The sequence below is a fragment of the Pleurodeles waltl genome, chromosome 12 (genome assembly GCF_031143425.1).
Source record: "Pleurodeles waltl isolate 20211129_DDA chromosome 12, aPleWal1.hap1.20221129, whole genome shotgun sequence".
In the NCBI taxonomy this organism is placed as follows: domain Eukaryota; kingdom Metazoa; phylum Chordata; class Amphibia; order Caudata; family Salamandridae; genus Pleurodeles; species Pleurodeles waltl.
Window position 1 is genome coordinate 245,655,501 of NC_090451.1, and position 16,751 is coordinate 245,672,251.

At 42.8% G+C, this 16,751-nt stretch overlaps 1 protein-coding gene across 1 annotated transcript in view; it reads left to right on the forward strand.

The window, feature by feature from the left end:
* DPY19L3 (dpy-19 like C-mannosyltransferase 3) overlaps positions 1-16,751 on the forward strand; it is a 482,898-nt gene that overhangs the window by 245,263 nt on the left and 220,884 nt on the right. Inside the window, exon 8 of the mRNA XM_069217640.1 lies at positions 287-421. Within this exon, the coding sequence (XP_069073741.1) occupies positions 287-421 (135 nt within the window). The remainder of the gene's footprint in view (positions 1-286; positions 422-16,751) is intronic.

Sequence of the window (16,751 nt, forward strand, 5' to 3'; positions counted from 1 at the left end):
GCCAAGAAATTAATCTAGCCAAACCTGCTTAGTTAGAAATTTGAAAAACAGAAGATTAATGTCTTTAACAAAAAGCATACGTCTTGATGCAATGTTCTCTAAATTGGAGCAAGATTGGAGCAGTTATGCATCAGAATGTCTTCAGGTATGTATTAAAAGGTAGGATTGTTGAGACAATTAAGTAATCTTTTGTGATTTGTACTTTTTCATAATTTGTTACTTATGTTCTGGTGCCTGCTGTTCCTGAAAAAGCATGTAAATGGTGCTGGATGTTTTTGTTTTTCAGAGACTGACACTAATTACAGTTTTTGTGGCTACATTTATCTTCAACCTAACTTGGCAGTTCAATCAGTTTGTGATGCTGATGCAGGCCATTGCTTTATTTATTCTGGATAGTCTTGACATGCTTCCTGCAGCCAAGGTATGGGACCACTTCTTTGTTGCGTGTGTTTCTGTCCATCATACTGGACATTAAGACTGTGTATAAGATGTGGTGTAAAGACTCAGCTTTTTAAAATCAAACATTTCCTTGTTCTAGCTCCTATAAATGTCTCTTGAAAATTATCTAAGCTGATGTGTAGGAATCGTTGAATGATTGATTACATAATGTGTAGGTGAAATAAACAAATCTGCGCAGGGGAGGAAGAACAAAACTGGTCTGCCTCAAAGGGGTAGCACGCAGAATCTAAAAATCTAATATTTGTTACAGTACTTGAAATTCTAAACACGTTTCTGTAGATATAATGCACCAGGACAAACTCCAAATCTGCAAAGGAGCAGTGCAACCACCCTGTCTATGAAGGAGCAGTGTTAACATCGTATTCTGTTCTGAAAATGAACATGTTTATTTGTACTTTTCACTAAATTATTTGTTTGGTCTGACTAATCATTACTATGCACTGAGATGAAGCCATTATTTTTTGTGCTCTCTTTCTGTCTGCTAATGAAAACAAGCATCAGCAAAGCCAACAGGTCTTGCTATTTTTAAAGAGTAGCCACCAATGGCTTAGTTATATGAACACACAAGTGGCCAATCTGGTCTTTCTTGAGCAACATCTTGAGTCATGCTGTACCTATGTGTATATTCCTAACAGAGTGAAGATTGTTATATTATTGGGCTATGTCAAACGTATACATGTAGGAAGTGAAATAACGCTGCATTGAAATTGCTCCAGGCGTGTCTGAGCATTTCTTATCAGCAGCCGTCAAATCAGCAGGGAGTTTTTCCTGTACCATAATACTCCTCAGGTTTCCCAAAACCCTTCTGATCCAGGCTCACGTCCTCAGGGCTGAATACTCATGACCACACCTATGTGATTCCGAACACTTTATGGTCAGCATCTCCCTGTGGTCCAGGATCTGTTCGGTTTCCAGGCACAAAGCTCTTAGTGTAAGGCTCCTTCAGTTACAAAATGTTCCCAACAGAGAGCGGTCCAACTACTGGTTCTTCCAGTTTTCGAACAAAGTCTTTAGCATTGATTCAAATCAGAGTGAAAACAAATTCAGTCCCCTGGTCACATGTGGCAAACTGTGTTCTTGCTCCACCAAGGAGGACTCCCTCTATGTTTCCGAGGCAGATCTGATTATTTTCCACTTCAATATGTTTTTACAGAAGACTGTAAATGAATATAGGGTGTAAGTGGTGGGATCTCAAGATTAATTTGTATGCTTCTTATTAGGCCACTGCAGTTGGAATAGGCACACAATATTCCATGTCTCAAGACACCAATCTGAATACAGCTTTCAGTGCTGCAGACCAAATTACACTTAAAGACGAACATTCCTGTTGACTGCATTTATCAAACCTGAGATTCAAGTAAATAGAGGTGTCTGGAGAAGTGTTTACGATAATAATTAATGTCATAAACACTTCACTTCCACAAATGACATTCACAAAGGCCACTTTTCACAAAACTTAAGCTGGATTTGTCTATTATGTCTGGCTAAGATGATAGAGAAGGCTTTGGCAACCCTGCTGCACTGTAAGTCTTGTATTATTCTCATGACCACCAAGGCGACTGCATGCCTTGCTCTGGCACCGGGCAGCTACCATTCAAGTGGTTGACAACACTGTTGAAATTACAGACAAAGGTGATTCCCCCCTTTTTATCCTGTGTCGCCTCTCCACAGCCTTTGATACCATTGATAACAATGTCCTGATCAACACCATTGCATTCTCTATGGATTTTGACAGCATTGTGTTAAAATGGTTCATATGGTACCTAAAGAACAGATCTCAAATGCTAGAGCTGACCTTCTCTGGATCCTACTCCTACGTGACTCCATGTGCTCGCCTTTGATTTCAATCTGTTCCTAGAATCTTGATTGCCATAGATATTCTCATTTACAAACAAGTGGACAATACCTATGTCTACTCAGGCTTACAGCTAGCGTGACTGATGAACAACATCGCTGCCATCCAAGAAGAGATATGCAAGGCCCCCTTCAAGCAGAACTCTACCAAGATGGGGTTTGTGCTCATTGTTAATTCCAGAAGGCAACACCTGCTCCTGGAATGACTCAACAGGATCAAGTTGATTGGCTTCACACTTTGACACGTCAAGAGAACTAGGTCCCTGGTCTTCCACAACATCGTTCTTAGACTTGAGGTTGACTTGCTTTCTAAGGTTTTAGGACTCTGGCAGTCCACCTGCCGTGGAATGCTCATCATAGCTATGTGAAATTCAGAAGGATAACTGCAACTCTAGGGTAATTTCATTGGATTCCCTCTGTCCATACACATCATCTTGAAGATCTGCTGCATTGCCTAAATGGCAATCAGTAGTGGTACCTCACTATACTTAGTCTAAGTCACTTGGAAGCCTTTTCCAGACATGCAGCAGTATCACCAGTCTAGAAATCAGAGGTGTACGTGAAAGGGAAGACCGGCTGCTATACCTTCACTTATTCTGTGAGTATATGTGATGAATCTCTGTATTTAACCAAACAGACTTGAAATAGAAATCTTATGCTTCCAAGATTGGACCAACAACATCCTTATGTATAGAACCGCTTCCTAATCAAGTGTATTGATTACCATCAAATAAAGGCTACTATTTATTGTATTGGCCCGGACTCTGTTTTGAGGCAGTTCTTGTGACCGTTAATTGTTTCATTGTTGTGCTCAAAAACCTCCGGAAAGTCCAACTCAAAATACATACATAAGAAAATGAAGCAAAACTCCACACTGTCCTGCCACTCTGACTCCAAAGAGGAGGTATGAAGATATTGTGATGTCAGTTGCATTCCATGAAGGTTTCCAGCCACAAAAATAATTTCTCAGTTGGTTCCGATGTGCCCCGAATTTACCAGGCCTTTGTCGACCCTCAGCAAACTGAGGCGTTTTCAATGTGTTTGCTGTTGGCTCTAGGATGCCTTTGGGCCCACAGGACAACAGTGGTCTCCAGTCAGAATATCGCAGCCGGGCCCCACCATTATGCAGTCTGTAACTTTGGTACCTATTACTGGCCCTATACTGCTGCTGATACCGATTTCTATACCAGCCCCAAGATCCCTCCTGGTTCCTGACACTGGTTCCAATGCCACTGGCATCAGAGGATCATCAAGTGCTAATGATAGTGTCAATTCCAGACAGACATCAGCCCGACCAGTGTCGCCCTACAAAATTACAAAAGCGCAACTGTTCATCATGTAGCTTGAATCTAACAGAGCACCTCACCACGTCATATACCACCAGGGTTCCATCATCTTTTCATCTTTGCTCACCCTTCATTATAATGTTGATGGCTTATACCTTGTTTTACAGAATATCAGTGAGTTAATACCTCTACTGAAACACATCTTAACTCGCCGCTTGGGCCACCAAGGAAGAGAGGACCACATTTGCAGTGGTGGTTCGGAGAGCAGATGAGGCACTAGATTTAAAGCTACTTTAATTGAGACTAAAATTAATGTGCTGATAGAAGTTCTGCAGCCTGAGCTAGCAGCAGTTGCCATCCTGTGAATAGGCTATTCCACAAGACTGGCATAAAGACAGAGACAGCCTTCTCAGCCAGTGATAAACCTTTAATTCCATTACTTTTGAGGATCTTGGTCAGGCAGCATGAAGACTGGGATGGCAGTTAGTGTTGCAATTTCCCCTACATACCTGCAGCAGTGGCTAACAAACTGCTTTAGTTTGCTCTTATTGGTGTATGCTGAACTAGTGGGGCATAGAATTCAGCATTTCCTCCCAGACTGGCAATCTATTACGTCGGACACATTGGTTTTACAGATTTTTTTTAAATGGCTGTGCCTGCCATTTCTGCCTTTCTTGCCCATTGTTCCTCCAACACCACAACAAATTTCAAAGGATCATCTGTTTATCCTTCTACAGGAGGAGTTCCTGTTAATCGCCAAGGATGCCACTGTTTGGTTATTTGATTCAGAAACACGGATGTTCTTGCTCTTGCTATTACATCATCTTGAAAAAGGGCACGGGGCTCAGCCCTTTTCTGGACATCTGAATGTCTTTCTGTGGTAGTACAAATTCAAAATACTGAAGTTTGCCCAGATCCTATCTGCACTGGACACAGGGGACTGAATGGTGCCCATCAACTTGTAGGATGCCTATTTTCACATGTCTGTTCTGCAGTCCTACAGATCTTATCTGTGGATCAGGGTGGGCCAGGAACATTTTCAGTTTGCTGTTCACTGCGTTGGCCTTACCAATGCCTCTTGGGTATTAATAAAAATCATGGCTGTGGTTGCTTCCCATCTTTGCAGGTTGTGATACCCATGTTGCTCACTTCGACAATTGGCTGCTGAAGGCAGGCTTGCCACAGTCTGTCGTGGACCACGGCCGGACGACAGTGGATCTCCTAACATTGTTAGGGATCACTATAAACAAGCCAAAGTTGCACCTATTCCTTTGCAGAGGCTTCCATTCATAGGGGTGATCCTGTGCACGGTTGAGTCCAGATCTTTTCTCTGCAGTAATAAGTCCGGGACATTCGGGCTGCGATCCTGATGTTTGAGGCTATGTCCTGGATAACTGTGAGAGTGACTCTGAGGTTTCTTGGCCTTTTACTTCTTCCTAGTCCACTGTGTCAGTTGGCATATGCTTTTACTGCAATGGTACTTGACTTTATAGTGGATCCAGCATCAAGGCAATCTTGCCAACATTATCCATGTCTCGGAAGACAAAGGTCAAAATTTGCAGTGATGGCTACTCAAACGCAGGTGGTCTAGTGTCAAGACCCTCTCCCTTCCCCACCCACAGCTCATGGTGGTGACAGAGGTATCAATAGGCTGGCCATCTGGAGGAGGTGGATATCAGAGAACTCTGGTCTCCAGTAGAGGGTCGGCTCCAAACCAATTTGTGGGAACTGTGGGCCATTTGTCTAGCTCTAAAGGTCTTGCAGGAAAGGCTGATGCAGTTTCTCACACCACAACCATGTAGTACTGCAACAAGCAAGAGGGCAGGTGATTCTGGATCATGTACCAGGAGGCTTTGCATCTCTAGAGATGATTGTAGTGTTTGGGCATTTTCCTGATCATGAACTATCTTGCAGGCATCTATATCCTAATGTGGCTCAGGACGTCTTCTAAATGTGGGGAGAATCTTGGCTATATCTTTACACCATAATCAAGAATGCCCAGTCTCAAAATGCCACCTGAACTATTGTATGTCAACCTTGTGGCCAGGCAAGTTTTCACAAAATCCATTTATGCTGAGTGATGCGATAAATGGTGTGGTGCTCTCATAACTGACCCCCTTAAAGGTGATGTTGTCAGACGTCTTTTTGTTTGTCTTTTCTTTCACCCAGCAAGACCTTACAATGAGCACTATTAAATATTAATTTCTGGCCCTTTTGGCCTTTCTTTGTTTGCCGGTCTAACAATCCTTGTTCAAATCACCTGTGGTCTTGAGACTTATTAAAGGTTTGACACACGTTCCTTTCCAAAATATGATACCACAGTGGGACCTTAATTTGGTCTTGATATTTTTCATGTGTATTCCCTTTGAGCTGTTGTGTACATAGCTGCTTGCTGCATCTCCTGACCAGAAAGACTGCCTTCCTCACTGCGATTACGTCTGCTTGTCATGAGAGTGAATTTCGTCCACTTTAAGTTCACCCACCTTGTACCACCTACACCACAGAAGTTGGTGCTGAGGACTCTGGAAGCCTTCAAAAGTTGTCATGGAGTAAGGCTGTATCAGCTGGATCTCAAAAGGGCTTTAAGCTTTTACATTTATCATATCAAGGATCCTCAAGAGGGCAATAAACTTTCTGTAGGGCTCTCTGGAGCAAAGAAAGGGAAGGCGGTAAAGGACCATGTCAAATTAGATAGACATTAAGGGCCTGAATACAACTTTGGAGGTGGTGTTAATCTGTCCCGAAAGTGACGGATATACCACCAGCTGTATTACGACTTCCATAGGATATAATGGACTCGTAATACGGCTGGTGGTATATCTGTCCCATTTGGGATGGATTAACACCTTTCTCCAAACTTGTAATCAGGCCCTAAGATCTGTTACCCCCTGGCCAAGAAGCAGCCTCCAGAAGGTATGAGAGCCTACTCCACCAGGGCAAAGGCTGGCACTGCTGCCTTGACATCTGTCAGGCTGTGACTTGGGCTTCAGTGTATACATTCACAAAGCACGACTGCCTTGACAACCGGACCAGCAGGAAGGACATTTCACCAGCCTGGTCTTGCAAGAGGTTTTGGTCTGAACCCACTACACAGAACCTCCAGATGGGGAGGTATTGCTTTGTTGTAAATTCTGAGGTGAACAATCTGCACTTAGAAGTATCTATTAGCAAAACAATTTACTTACCTTTGGTAAGACTCTAGTCATAGCATGTGTGGTTGTAGATTCACATGCTGTGCACACTTGTGTCATAGTGTTGAGCTTGGGTGTTTGCAACTTATTTTTCTTCAAAGAAGTCTTTTGAGTTATGAGATCCAGTGACAACACCTCTCCGAGGCGATGCGCATGGTTATCAACTCCATCATCAGATTGTGTTTCTTCCACATTGCATTGTGGACGTGTGCATTGTAGCTTACTATCAACACGCTTTCTCGCGGGCCACTCAAACCGGAGAAACTGTTGCTGTCATTGACTATACGCTTCATAACCCGGCCTAAATATGTGACCAATTGCCATAGATCTGACTCAACGACCACTCAGTGCTTCCACGGCACCAGAGAATGTTCCAGGAGGGAAGGTGCCTGTAGTGCAATTCAAAGTACCCTCACAACAACCAGCCCCTGGTCTGCAATTTGTCTCTCTCCAGACTACAATGACCAGGACTGTGCAGCGTATCAGCAGTTCAAATCAAAGAAAACCTTAGGGTACCATCGGACATGTCGCCTTGCCCACAGCATGGAGACCACTGCCAAAAGTCATGGCGTCTAAGTCTCTGGCATCATAGCTATCCACATCAAAACCATTAGTGCCTAAGGACCAGTCTCCGAAGAGACACTCAAAAAGCCCTCACCAGGACATTTCGGAGCTGAGGCCCAAGTCGACCTTGAAAGACTGCACATCCAAGGAAGGAGAAGGCCCTCTACTCAAGCACCTGCAGCAGGTCCCTGGCTCAGGCCAGACAACAATAGATCCACTAAAGTGTAAGTACTGATAGAGAATGCAAGATCATATCAGGCGCATTAATATCTTTAGTCACACTTTGCATAGAAAATAATAGATCCAAAAGAATTTAAAACAATCTGCTTTATTTGACCAAATACGAGTTGCTGGTTTATACATTAAACCAGATTCCATAAGAAACACAACAGCCAACATGTGGTTCACTCCCTCACAGTGTGCAGGCCTGGGGCTTTCACAAGGCTGCAGAGAAAAAACAAACTATACAATGGAATTTTATGAGGAAATTATCCGAGTCACTCAGGTTGTAACCTGTACCTAAGAGCATAAGGGATTGCTGGAGGTGTCAATTTTCTAGATACCCTATATGAAAATGGACAATATTACATGCAAAAACATTGAGGCACTCATTCTCTCCTGCTGTCTAAGTTAGTGCAGAACATATGAAGATGGGCATTACGATACCACATTCAACTCCTGGCAGAATAGCTCCCAGGAGTAGACAACAGCTTTGTGGACCTCCTAAGCAGAATGCAGCAAGTGGGAACTCAACCCAGATGCCTGTCACCGGTATTTTCAGTTGTGGGAAACACCAAAGCTAGATCTGTTTGCAGCAGTGTAAAACGCAAAATGCCAATTCTTTGCCTCCAGGTGTCATCTCTCACAGTCACTAGGCAATCCACTGTGGATAAATTGGTCATGGATATTTGCCTTTGCTCTTCCACCTCTCCCACTACTTCCATATATCGTGAGGAATTTCAGGCAGACATCTCTCACTTTAATACTGGAAGCTCCCACAGGGGCATGGCAACTGTAGCGTCCTCCCCCGCCTGGGAGCATACAAATGAACACGTCACAAATGGAGTTCTATAACAGACGTCTTTATTCCTGGGCATATGATCACAGACTGCGGTCTGAATACGCCTTAACCGTTTATAATCACACCTTAACATCTCCCAGCAAGTTACGTAATTTCTCTGTTGAGTTCTCCCAGAACCTCAAAGCTCCTAGTGCACATAATCTCACGACAATACATCGTCCTTTTGTTAAATAAAAAGTATAAACAACAGTTGCAATATATTTCTTCAATAAGTCATTTAGGTGCTCACAGTAGTCAGGCAGATCGAGTGGTTTGAGGTAGTTGAGATGCATGCTGCTGGTGCACCAGTGGCACAGGTTCTGATGCTTGATCTGGACTATTAGACGGGTCACCTCATTCATAATTGCAGGATCTGACGAACATCGACCTCGTGCTTAAAGTGTGACAAGTCCGTGTGATGGGCTTTCCAGGATCATGTGCCGCCATCATGTGTCCTTTGCACGTCACAGTCCGTAGAGGATCAAGAGCGAACGGAGTGTGTTTTCTGTTTTTGGTACTGCTTGACCAGGATCCAATCACCTTCTTTGAAGACTATTTCCAGAGCTCGTCAACGCCGATCGGTATAAGTTTTCATATTGCACTTTCACAAAGTGTCTGTGACATGAACCTTATCAGCATTTATAGATCAGTCCACTGTGGCAGTTTCATTCTGATGGCTGCCCAAATAGTAAGGTGGCAAGACTCTCATAAGTTGTGGAGTGAAGAGTTGAATGATAAACACAGAGGGCTTGACACAAGCCTGGTCTAACTCAACCCCCTCCATTGATGCTCGTTGAATTTCCCTTTTGAGGGTACCCATGAATCGTTCCACAACGCCATTGGCGTGGGGCCACAGAGGTGTACTCTTTTGGCGCTTGACATTTAGTTTGACTAGAAACTCCTTGAATTCATTGCTATTGAATGGTAGAACATTTTCAGATTTGAGAATGGTTATAACCCAGGCTGCAAAGAGGTCATCCAGTCGCTGGATGACCTTGTCATGGGTTATTGATGATAGTTCCTCTAATAAGGAAAGGCGTGAATACTTATCACTGACTACCATGAGATGATGTCCATTTCCTAAGGGCCCAAAGAAATTGACTGCAACTCTTTCCCAGACCTTGTCAATTGACGGTGCTTCACTTTAGGGGAAGGGCATTTGGAAAAGATGGCACTCTTTTAGTTCTTTCTCAACTTGTTTGTCTAGGTTTGGGAGCCACACTGTCTTTTAGGACTATTTTGGTGGCTACAAAGCCACACCGGCCTTCATGGGCTACCTTAGTGACTTGCTGTCTTAGGCTCTCAGGTATGACAATTTTAGAGCCTCTCAATGCAACATCTTCCCTGGTCAGGACAGTTCCCCCTGTTTATTTTTGAATTTTTGATATTTACCATCATCAGCATAAGGTCGAGCACTCCTCTTCCACAACTGAGTTGAAATGATGTCTTTGAGGATAAGCATGTTCTTATCGGCATTAGTAGCAGCAATAATCTGGTCGATCACAAGAGCTGCTGGCATGCTGGACCACACAATGAAGTTAATGTACTCCCCAGCTGTTTTGAATGTCTAACTGTCCCTATGTAGTGGTACTCCTGGAAAGTGATCAGCAGGTTTCTGCTCTTTACCCAGCTTGTGTACAATGGCATAGCTGTACTCTTGTAGACGCAACTCCCACCTCTCCATACAAAGGGGCATCTTGGATTTGGTTTTCCAAAAATAGTGAGCGGCGCTTGGCGGTCTGTAATGATAGTGAAACATTTTCCATACAGAAAAACATGAACCTCCTTCTCCGGCTGAGAATATGCACGTTATGTGTCAGAATGGCCTCGACCGGCATAGGCCATGATGTGTTTCTGAGCATTTGGATGACCATTATGTTGAGCCGAGATTGCCCATTGACCTCATTATATAACTTGGGGTCAAAATAGGCCATCTCAGTTGCATTCTCAATCACATGTTTTACTCTTTTGAATCTTTGATCACATTCTTCAGACCACTGGAAAGGAAGATTTTGTTTTGTCAAGTCTACATAGGGCACTAACTGTAGCAAAGTTACGAATGTACCTTGAGCAATAGCAGGCCATTCCTATGAAGGATCACAGCATGGTGCAAGTGGCTGACAATGCTTGCACTTTGTCTGTGTCTGGAGTCATTCTTCCATCAGAGAATTTGTGCCAAAAGAATTTAAGTTTGGTCTTGTGAACCCCACACTTTGCGCTTTCAGAGTGAGACCTGCATCAGCAAGTAACTGGCACACTTGTGTAAGAGCTTTTTCATGCTCCTTTTGTGTTGCTCCAAATGCCAGTATGTTGTTACTGTAATTAAAAGAATGTGTGACAGGTTGGATGACGTGTAACATCCTGAAATATTTCTGCAGCTGATGATACTCCAAAGCTCAACCTTTTCTACCTGAACAAACCAACATGAGTCGAAAGAGTAGTGATGTACCTGCAGTTCTCTTTGCAGATTTCTCACCTTAGAATGCTCCCCAGGGGCCAGTCGGTAGTCATTGATTTGTTTTCATAGCTGTGCTCGCACATGCTACTTGACTCCTTATCCCTTCTAATGAAATGTTTAATTAAAGTAAAGTAAAGTAACTAATGAACTTGAAGCCCAGTCTTTTCCATAAATAAAATAACAAATACAGTCTTCTCAGTTATGCACACTAAGTGCAAGTGCTTCAAATCAGACTGCACTTCAAAGTGTTTGATATTTTATTGGAGATACATACAACAGCCCCTAATCAGCTCCTGATCCCCTGGCAACTGTCCACTTGCTCAGCTTCTAACAATCTTCAATCCAGATTCCAGAAGTGGAAGCTTCCAGTTTGCCTAGAAACCATCATCACTCAACCAAGGTGTGTACTATACATAGAATCATGTAAATGGCTTACATTACTATTACTGTATTATATATCTCTTGTATTGTTTCACATTTGGAATATAACATATCCACCTTCCATAATAATAGTGCATTGTGTGTACCCTTTCTCTTCAACTAACTCGTTCACAAATGTAATCTTTTAACCTGTTGAGTTTAACCTTTATTCTGGTGGTGGGTCTTAATTGTTCTTTCTCTGCAAGACCCTTACCCCTTCTAACATTCGGATCTTTATTCAACTTCATCCATGTCTGTTGTTCTGTTTCATTACAAATCGATACCTTCCTTGCATTCCACCACTTCCCATCTGACAATTTGACATTATTCCCTTTCACCTCTAACAACACCTTTGGCATAGAAAACTTGGCTTTATTGTCTACAGAGTCTCTCACAAACATAACTGGGACCCTTTGTTTGATGTTTTTCTTCATCTCTTCATTGTGTCTCATCCATATACAACTTGATATTTCTTAATCTTTTGTCTCAACTCATTCTGGTTTATCTTTCTGTAGCGTTTCTTAGACATCCTTGCTGAGACAGCTACCTTGCATGGTGCTCTTTCCTTGAGTGGTTCTGTAGTTCCACAACATATCTTTAACATTGTTCCTCCAACATATATTCCCCGCCGTTGCTAACTGTATACTTTCCCCCAATATTCTGTTGAATCGCTCTATTAGAGCAATCCCCCCTAGGATGATATACTGGGGTTTTGCAAGTTTGATTCCCCAATTCTTAAGTAATGTTTTGAACTCATTGGACACAACTTGGAGACCATTGTCAGTTATTACTTCCACTGTGCATCCCTCCCTATGGATGACATTTTCACAAAATGAACTTACACTACTCAATTTTATCTCCTTCACAAATGGTATTCCAGGCTACTTTGAATTGTAATCAGTCATAAATATGGCATATTTTTCACTCACACTCAATCCATCAAATGGGCATATGTGCTCGATTGGGAAACTCCATCCATTTTATAGTTGTTTCTTGAACCATGTGCAACTTATCACTGCAAGCACAATATGCAATGTCGAACAAATGTTTCAACTTGTCTATCCATGTCCAGCCACCATAAGTCCAAGCAAACCTTTCTTTTCATTGCAGACATGCCTCCATTTCCTGCATGAAGTAGATTTATTAACCTTTCTCTTAAACTGGACGGCACCACCAGTTTTTCACCTCTTCTCACTACACTTCCTTCCACTGATAGTTCTGTCCAGACATTCTTGAACATCTCTAGCTCTTGATCTAACTTTCCACTGCAAACTTTAGGCAAAACTTCTATAACTTTCCTTAACAATTGGTCTTATGAACATGCCTCCTTCCATTCATCTTCACTTATAGCATTGCATACATCCTTCACTTCTGCCACCATCCACTCATTCTCTTCCACTTCGTTGACATTTTCCAATGGTAACCTAGATAAACAGTCCTCATTGATGTTCTTTGTGCCTAGAACATATTGAAAGTGAATTCTTGGAGGCGATATAGCCATTTCGCTATGCACGGCATGGCCTTCCCTGATCCTGTTGTAGTGGAAAGAGCTAGCAAAGGTTTGTGGTCTTTTCTCAGTTCCAATTGTATACCCCAGACACATGTTTTGTAGTGTTGCACTCCCCACCAACAGGCTAAGACCTCTTTTTCGATGGTAGAATATAACTTTTCTGCACCCTTTAGAGTGCGTGATGCAAACGCAACAACACTTTCACTCTGTTCATGCACTTGTACTAGGACAGCTCTAAGGACATAATTTCTCACTCCAGTCACTATTATGTTTCTGTTATCAGGATCAAATGTTTTTAAAGTTACAGCACTAGATATAGATTGTTTTACCTCCTCAAATGCTTTTTGGCATTCCTCTGTCCACACTAATTTTCTTCCCTTGTTCATTAGCTCTAGTATGGCTTGCACTTTTTCTGTGTAGTGATGCACAACTCTAACAAAGTATTCAGCCAGACCTAGAAATTATCTTAGCTGATCCTTATGTTGTCGGGGCAGGAACTTCTTCTATTGTCTCAATTAAACTGTATTTCAGTTTGATTCTTTCCTGGGTAATCGTGTGTCCCAAATGCTCAACCTTCTTCATGCTAAATTTACACTTATCTAAGGTTATGGTGAGTTCCGCCCTCTCTAGTCTCCGTAAGACTTATCCCTATACTTTGTCATGTTGGTTCTTATCCACACCCTATACCAATACATCGTCTGGAAATACTTGCACATTTGACATGTTTTTCAATATCCTTTGCATTACCCTCTGGAAAACAGCTGACGCAGAAGCCAGTCCAAATGGCATGCAAATGAATTGAAAAACTGCTTTTGGTGTGATGAATGATGTTAAATGCCTGCATCTCTTTTCTAACAGCACCTGATGATACACGCTTGACAGATCTAAGGTAGTAAAATATTTTCCTCCCTTCACCGTTGACAACATTTAATTAATTGCAGGGAAGAGGGTGTCGGTCAATCCAGGTGTTACTGTTCAAATTTCTCAAGTCTAAACACATTCACATTTTTCCATTTGGGCTTCCTGGCACCTACAATCGGACTCAACCATTTCGAGGCCTGTATGGGTTCAAAAATACCTTCTTTGCAGAATCTCTGCAACTCTTCTTTTAACAAATCTCTTAAAGCGAATAGTACATTATGCACTTTTTGTACTTTATGCACTGCACCCTTCTTCAGTACAATGCGGTGCTCAAATCCCTTCAACCAACCTAATTCCTTCACAAATAATGCAGAATATTTATCAACCCATTCTGTTTTATCACTAGATGTCATTGACAGCACTTGTTCAGGATGCTTAGGATTTTAAATCATACTCAATGCACTTTGTTAATTTCATCCTAACAAGTATCTCTCTTCCTCCACCTCATATATCATTCCTTCAGCTACTCTGTCCTGAAATTTCAAACTCGCAATAAAATAACCCATAATCTGTAATTTTCCACCACAGTATCCTTCCGGTTCCACCTCAGTAGGACACAATTCATTCATGCCCACAGATTCCCAAGTAGTTTTGTTTGTAAGTGTGAAAGGGGAACAAGAATCAGCCCATACCTGGACTTGCTTTCCATTTATCTGGATTATGCATTTGAGAGGGTGATAGCCATAATTTTTAGCCTTGTCCCTTTCTCCTTCATTTGTTTTTCATCCCACACACTACCAACACATCAACATCCTTGTCATCACTACTAAATTATATTTCCTCTTCGCCCACTCCCTGTTTTTTGACAACCAAATTCACAGTTTTCCTGTATCTTGGAGTTTCATTAATTTTACAGACTGCTGCAGAGTGGCCACATTTTTTGCATTTGTAACATTTGCTCCTGACTGTAGGATGCTGATCAGTTTCAGCAGTGTGTTTAAGAGTGCCGCATCTGTAACAAACCCTTGTCTTAGCTCGTTCTTGATATTTTTTCTTTGTTGATTTTTCACCTTTAGTTTTCTTACTGCCACTTCTCACGCTATCAACCTCATTCACCTTGTCTTCTTGACTATCCTGTTCAGTGGATCCTCCCCCTCAATTCTTTTACATACCGAGGCGTATTTTCCATACGTTTGGCAACCTCAATCGTTTTCTCCAAGGTGGTATTCTTCAGATCCAACAGTTTTTGTTGAATCAACATTGTGCATCCTATTATCTGATCTCTTATTATCTTATCCCTCAGGTTTTTAAACTTACATGTTACTGCCAATCTCCTTAAGTTAGATACATATTGTTCTATTGATTCCTCCTGTATTTGGACCCTTGAAAATAATTTGTCTTTTTCAACTACGAGTCTACTTCCCATAATTTTCCTCTAGCACTTTTAGTGCCACTTCATACTCATCTTCCTCCTCTCTGTCTGACCCTGTCTCTAATATTCTTCTTTTAAGGTTATTCATGGGTAAAGTTTTTAGTACATTACTCCCTTCCATACCCAAACAATGTTTTAGAATAGCTAATTTTCTTTTTGATTCATACTCACTAGCTCCAATGGCTTCTAGGTACGTCTCAAAGGTTTCTATCCAATCCTCCCATCACACACTGGCTTGACCTGGATCTTGTAAAAATGTTGGTGGCGCTTGTATTAATTGTGACACCATATCTGCTCCTTATTTTATAGATGTGGTTATCATTCCTTGTACCTGTGCACCAGCACTGAGAGAAACCTCTCTACAAATTCAACTATGTTTTTTTTTTTATAAAGAACTTTTATTGATTTTTGCAAAAGAAAGAAAACCATGATACAAACATCAAAACACGATGCCAACGGGCACCCAACATTGGTCGAACCTGTGATCCCAGACAGCACTAATATTAGAGATGACATGTTGTTCAGGTGCCTATTGCGGTCTCCCATTTCCCCCATATCCTATTGTATTTATCCGGACATCCTCTAGCCTCATATACAAGTTTTTCACTCTGTGCGCACCAATCCACTCCCCGTCTCCATTTAGCCAGTGATGGGGCACTCTTGGCCTTCCAGTTTGCCACTATATCCCTCTTAGCCACTAAGCACGCCACCCCGAGGAAGATTCGATCCGGTCTCCTTAGTTCGGTGTCACCCATGATCCCAAGAAGGAGGGGCAAAGGCTCTCTTTCTATATTCTCCTGCAACACCTCAGAAACCTCCCCCAAGACAGCTCTCCAATAGGCTACCATGGCCGGGCAGGTCCATACCATGTGAAAGAAGTCGGCTGTGGGATTTCTGCAGCGGGGGCACTCCGCAGTGGGGCGGAGGCCCGCTCTGTGTAGTTTGTCGGGTGTGAGGTATGCTGTGTGCAAAAAATAAGTTTGTATCAGTCTAAAACGGGTAGCAATCGCCAGGGCACGCGGGGCCATTAGCGCCTCACCCCATTCCACCTCTTCCATGGGGCCCACCCACCCGGGGCCCACCCACCCCTCCCATCTCTGGCGAAGCACCCCCAGGGAACCCGAGGTGCCGGAGACCAGGGTGCGATATATCTGGGAAACACCTCCCTTGCCCAAGCTCCCCATCAATGCCTTGGCCTCCATGGGGCTGCACTCGGGTATGGTTTCTCCCACTCGGATATGTACTAATAAGGCATGTCGGAGCTGGAGGTATCTGTGGAACTGTGTCTTATTTAATGAAAAGTTTTTCTGGAGATCTTCGAAGGATTGTATGTGTGACCCATTCCAGACATCGCCTAGTGTGGAGATGCCAATGTTATCCCAATTCTGAAACCCCTCCAGGCCCGCCACCTCCACCAATTGCCTCCCCTGCCACAATGGGGTCTGTTGGGTAAGACGGCCCCACCACCCTGTCGATTTTTGAGCCGTCCGCCATCCCTGCAGAACCACCTTGGTCACGTCCGGGATGTCTCGAGAGATCGGACCTCCATAGAGGGTGTCCCAAATCCGTGGGTACCCCATAGTTTGGAGCTCCAGTCGGTATGCCGGATCTGTCCACCCACCCCCCATCCAGTCATTAATTACAAGTATTTGTGAC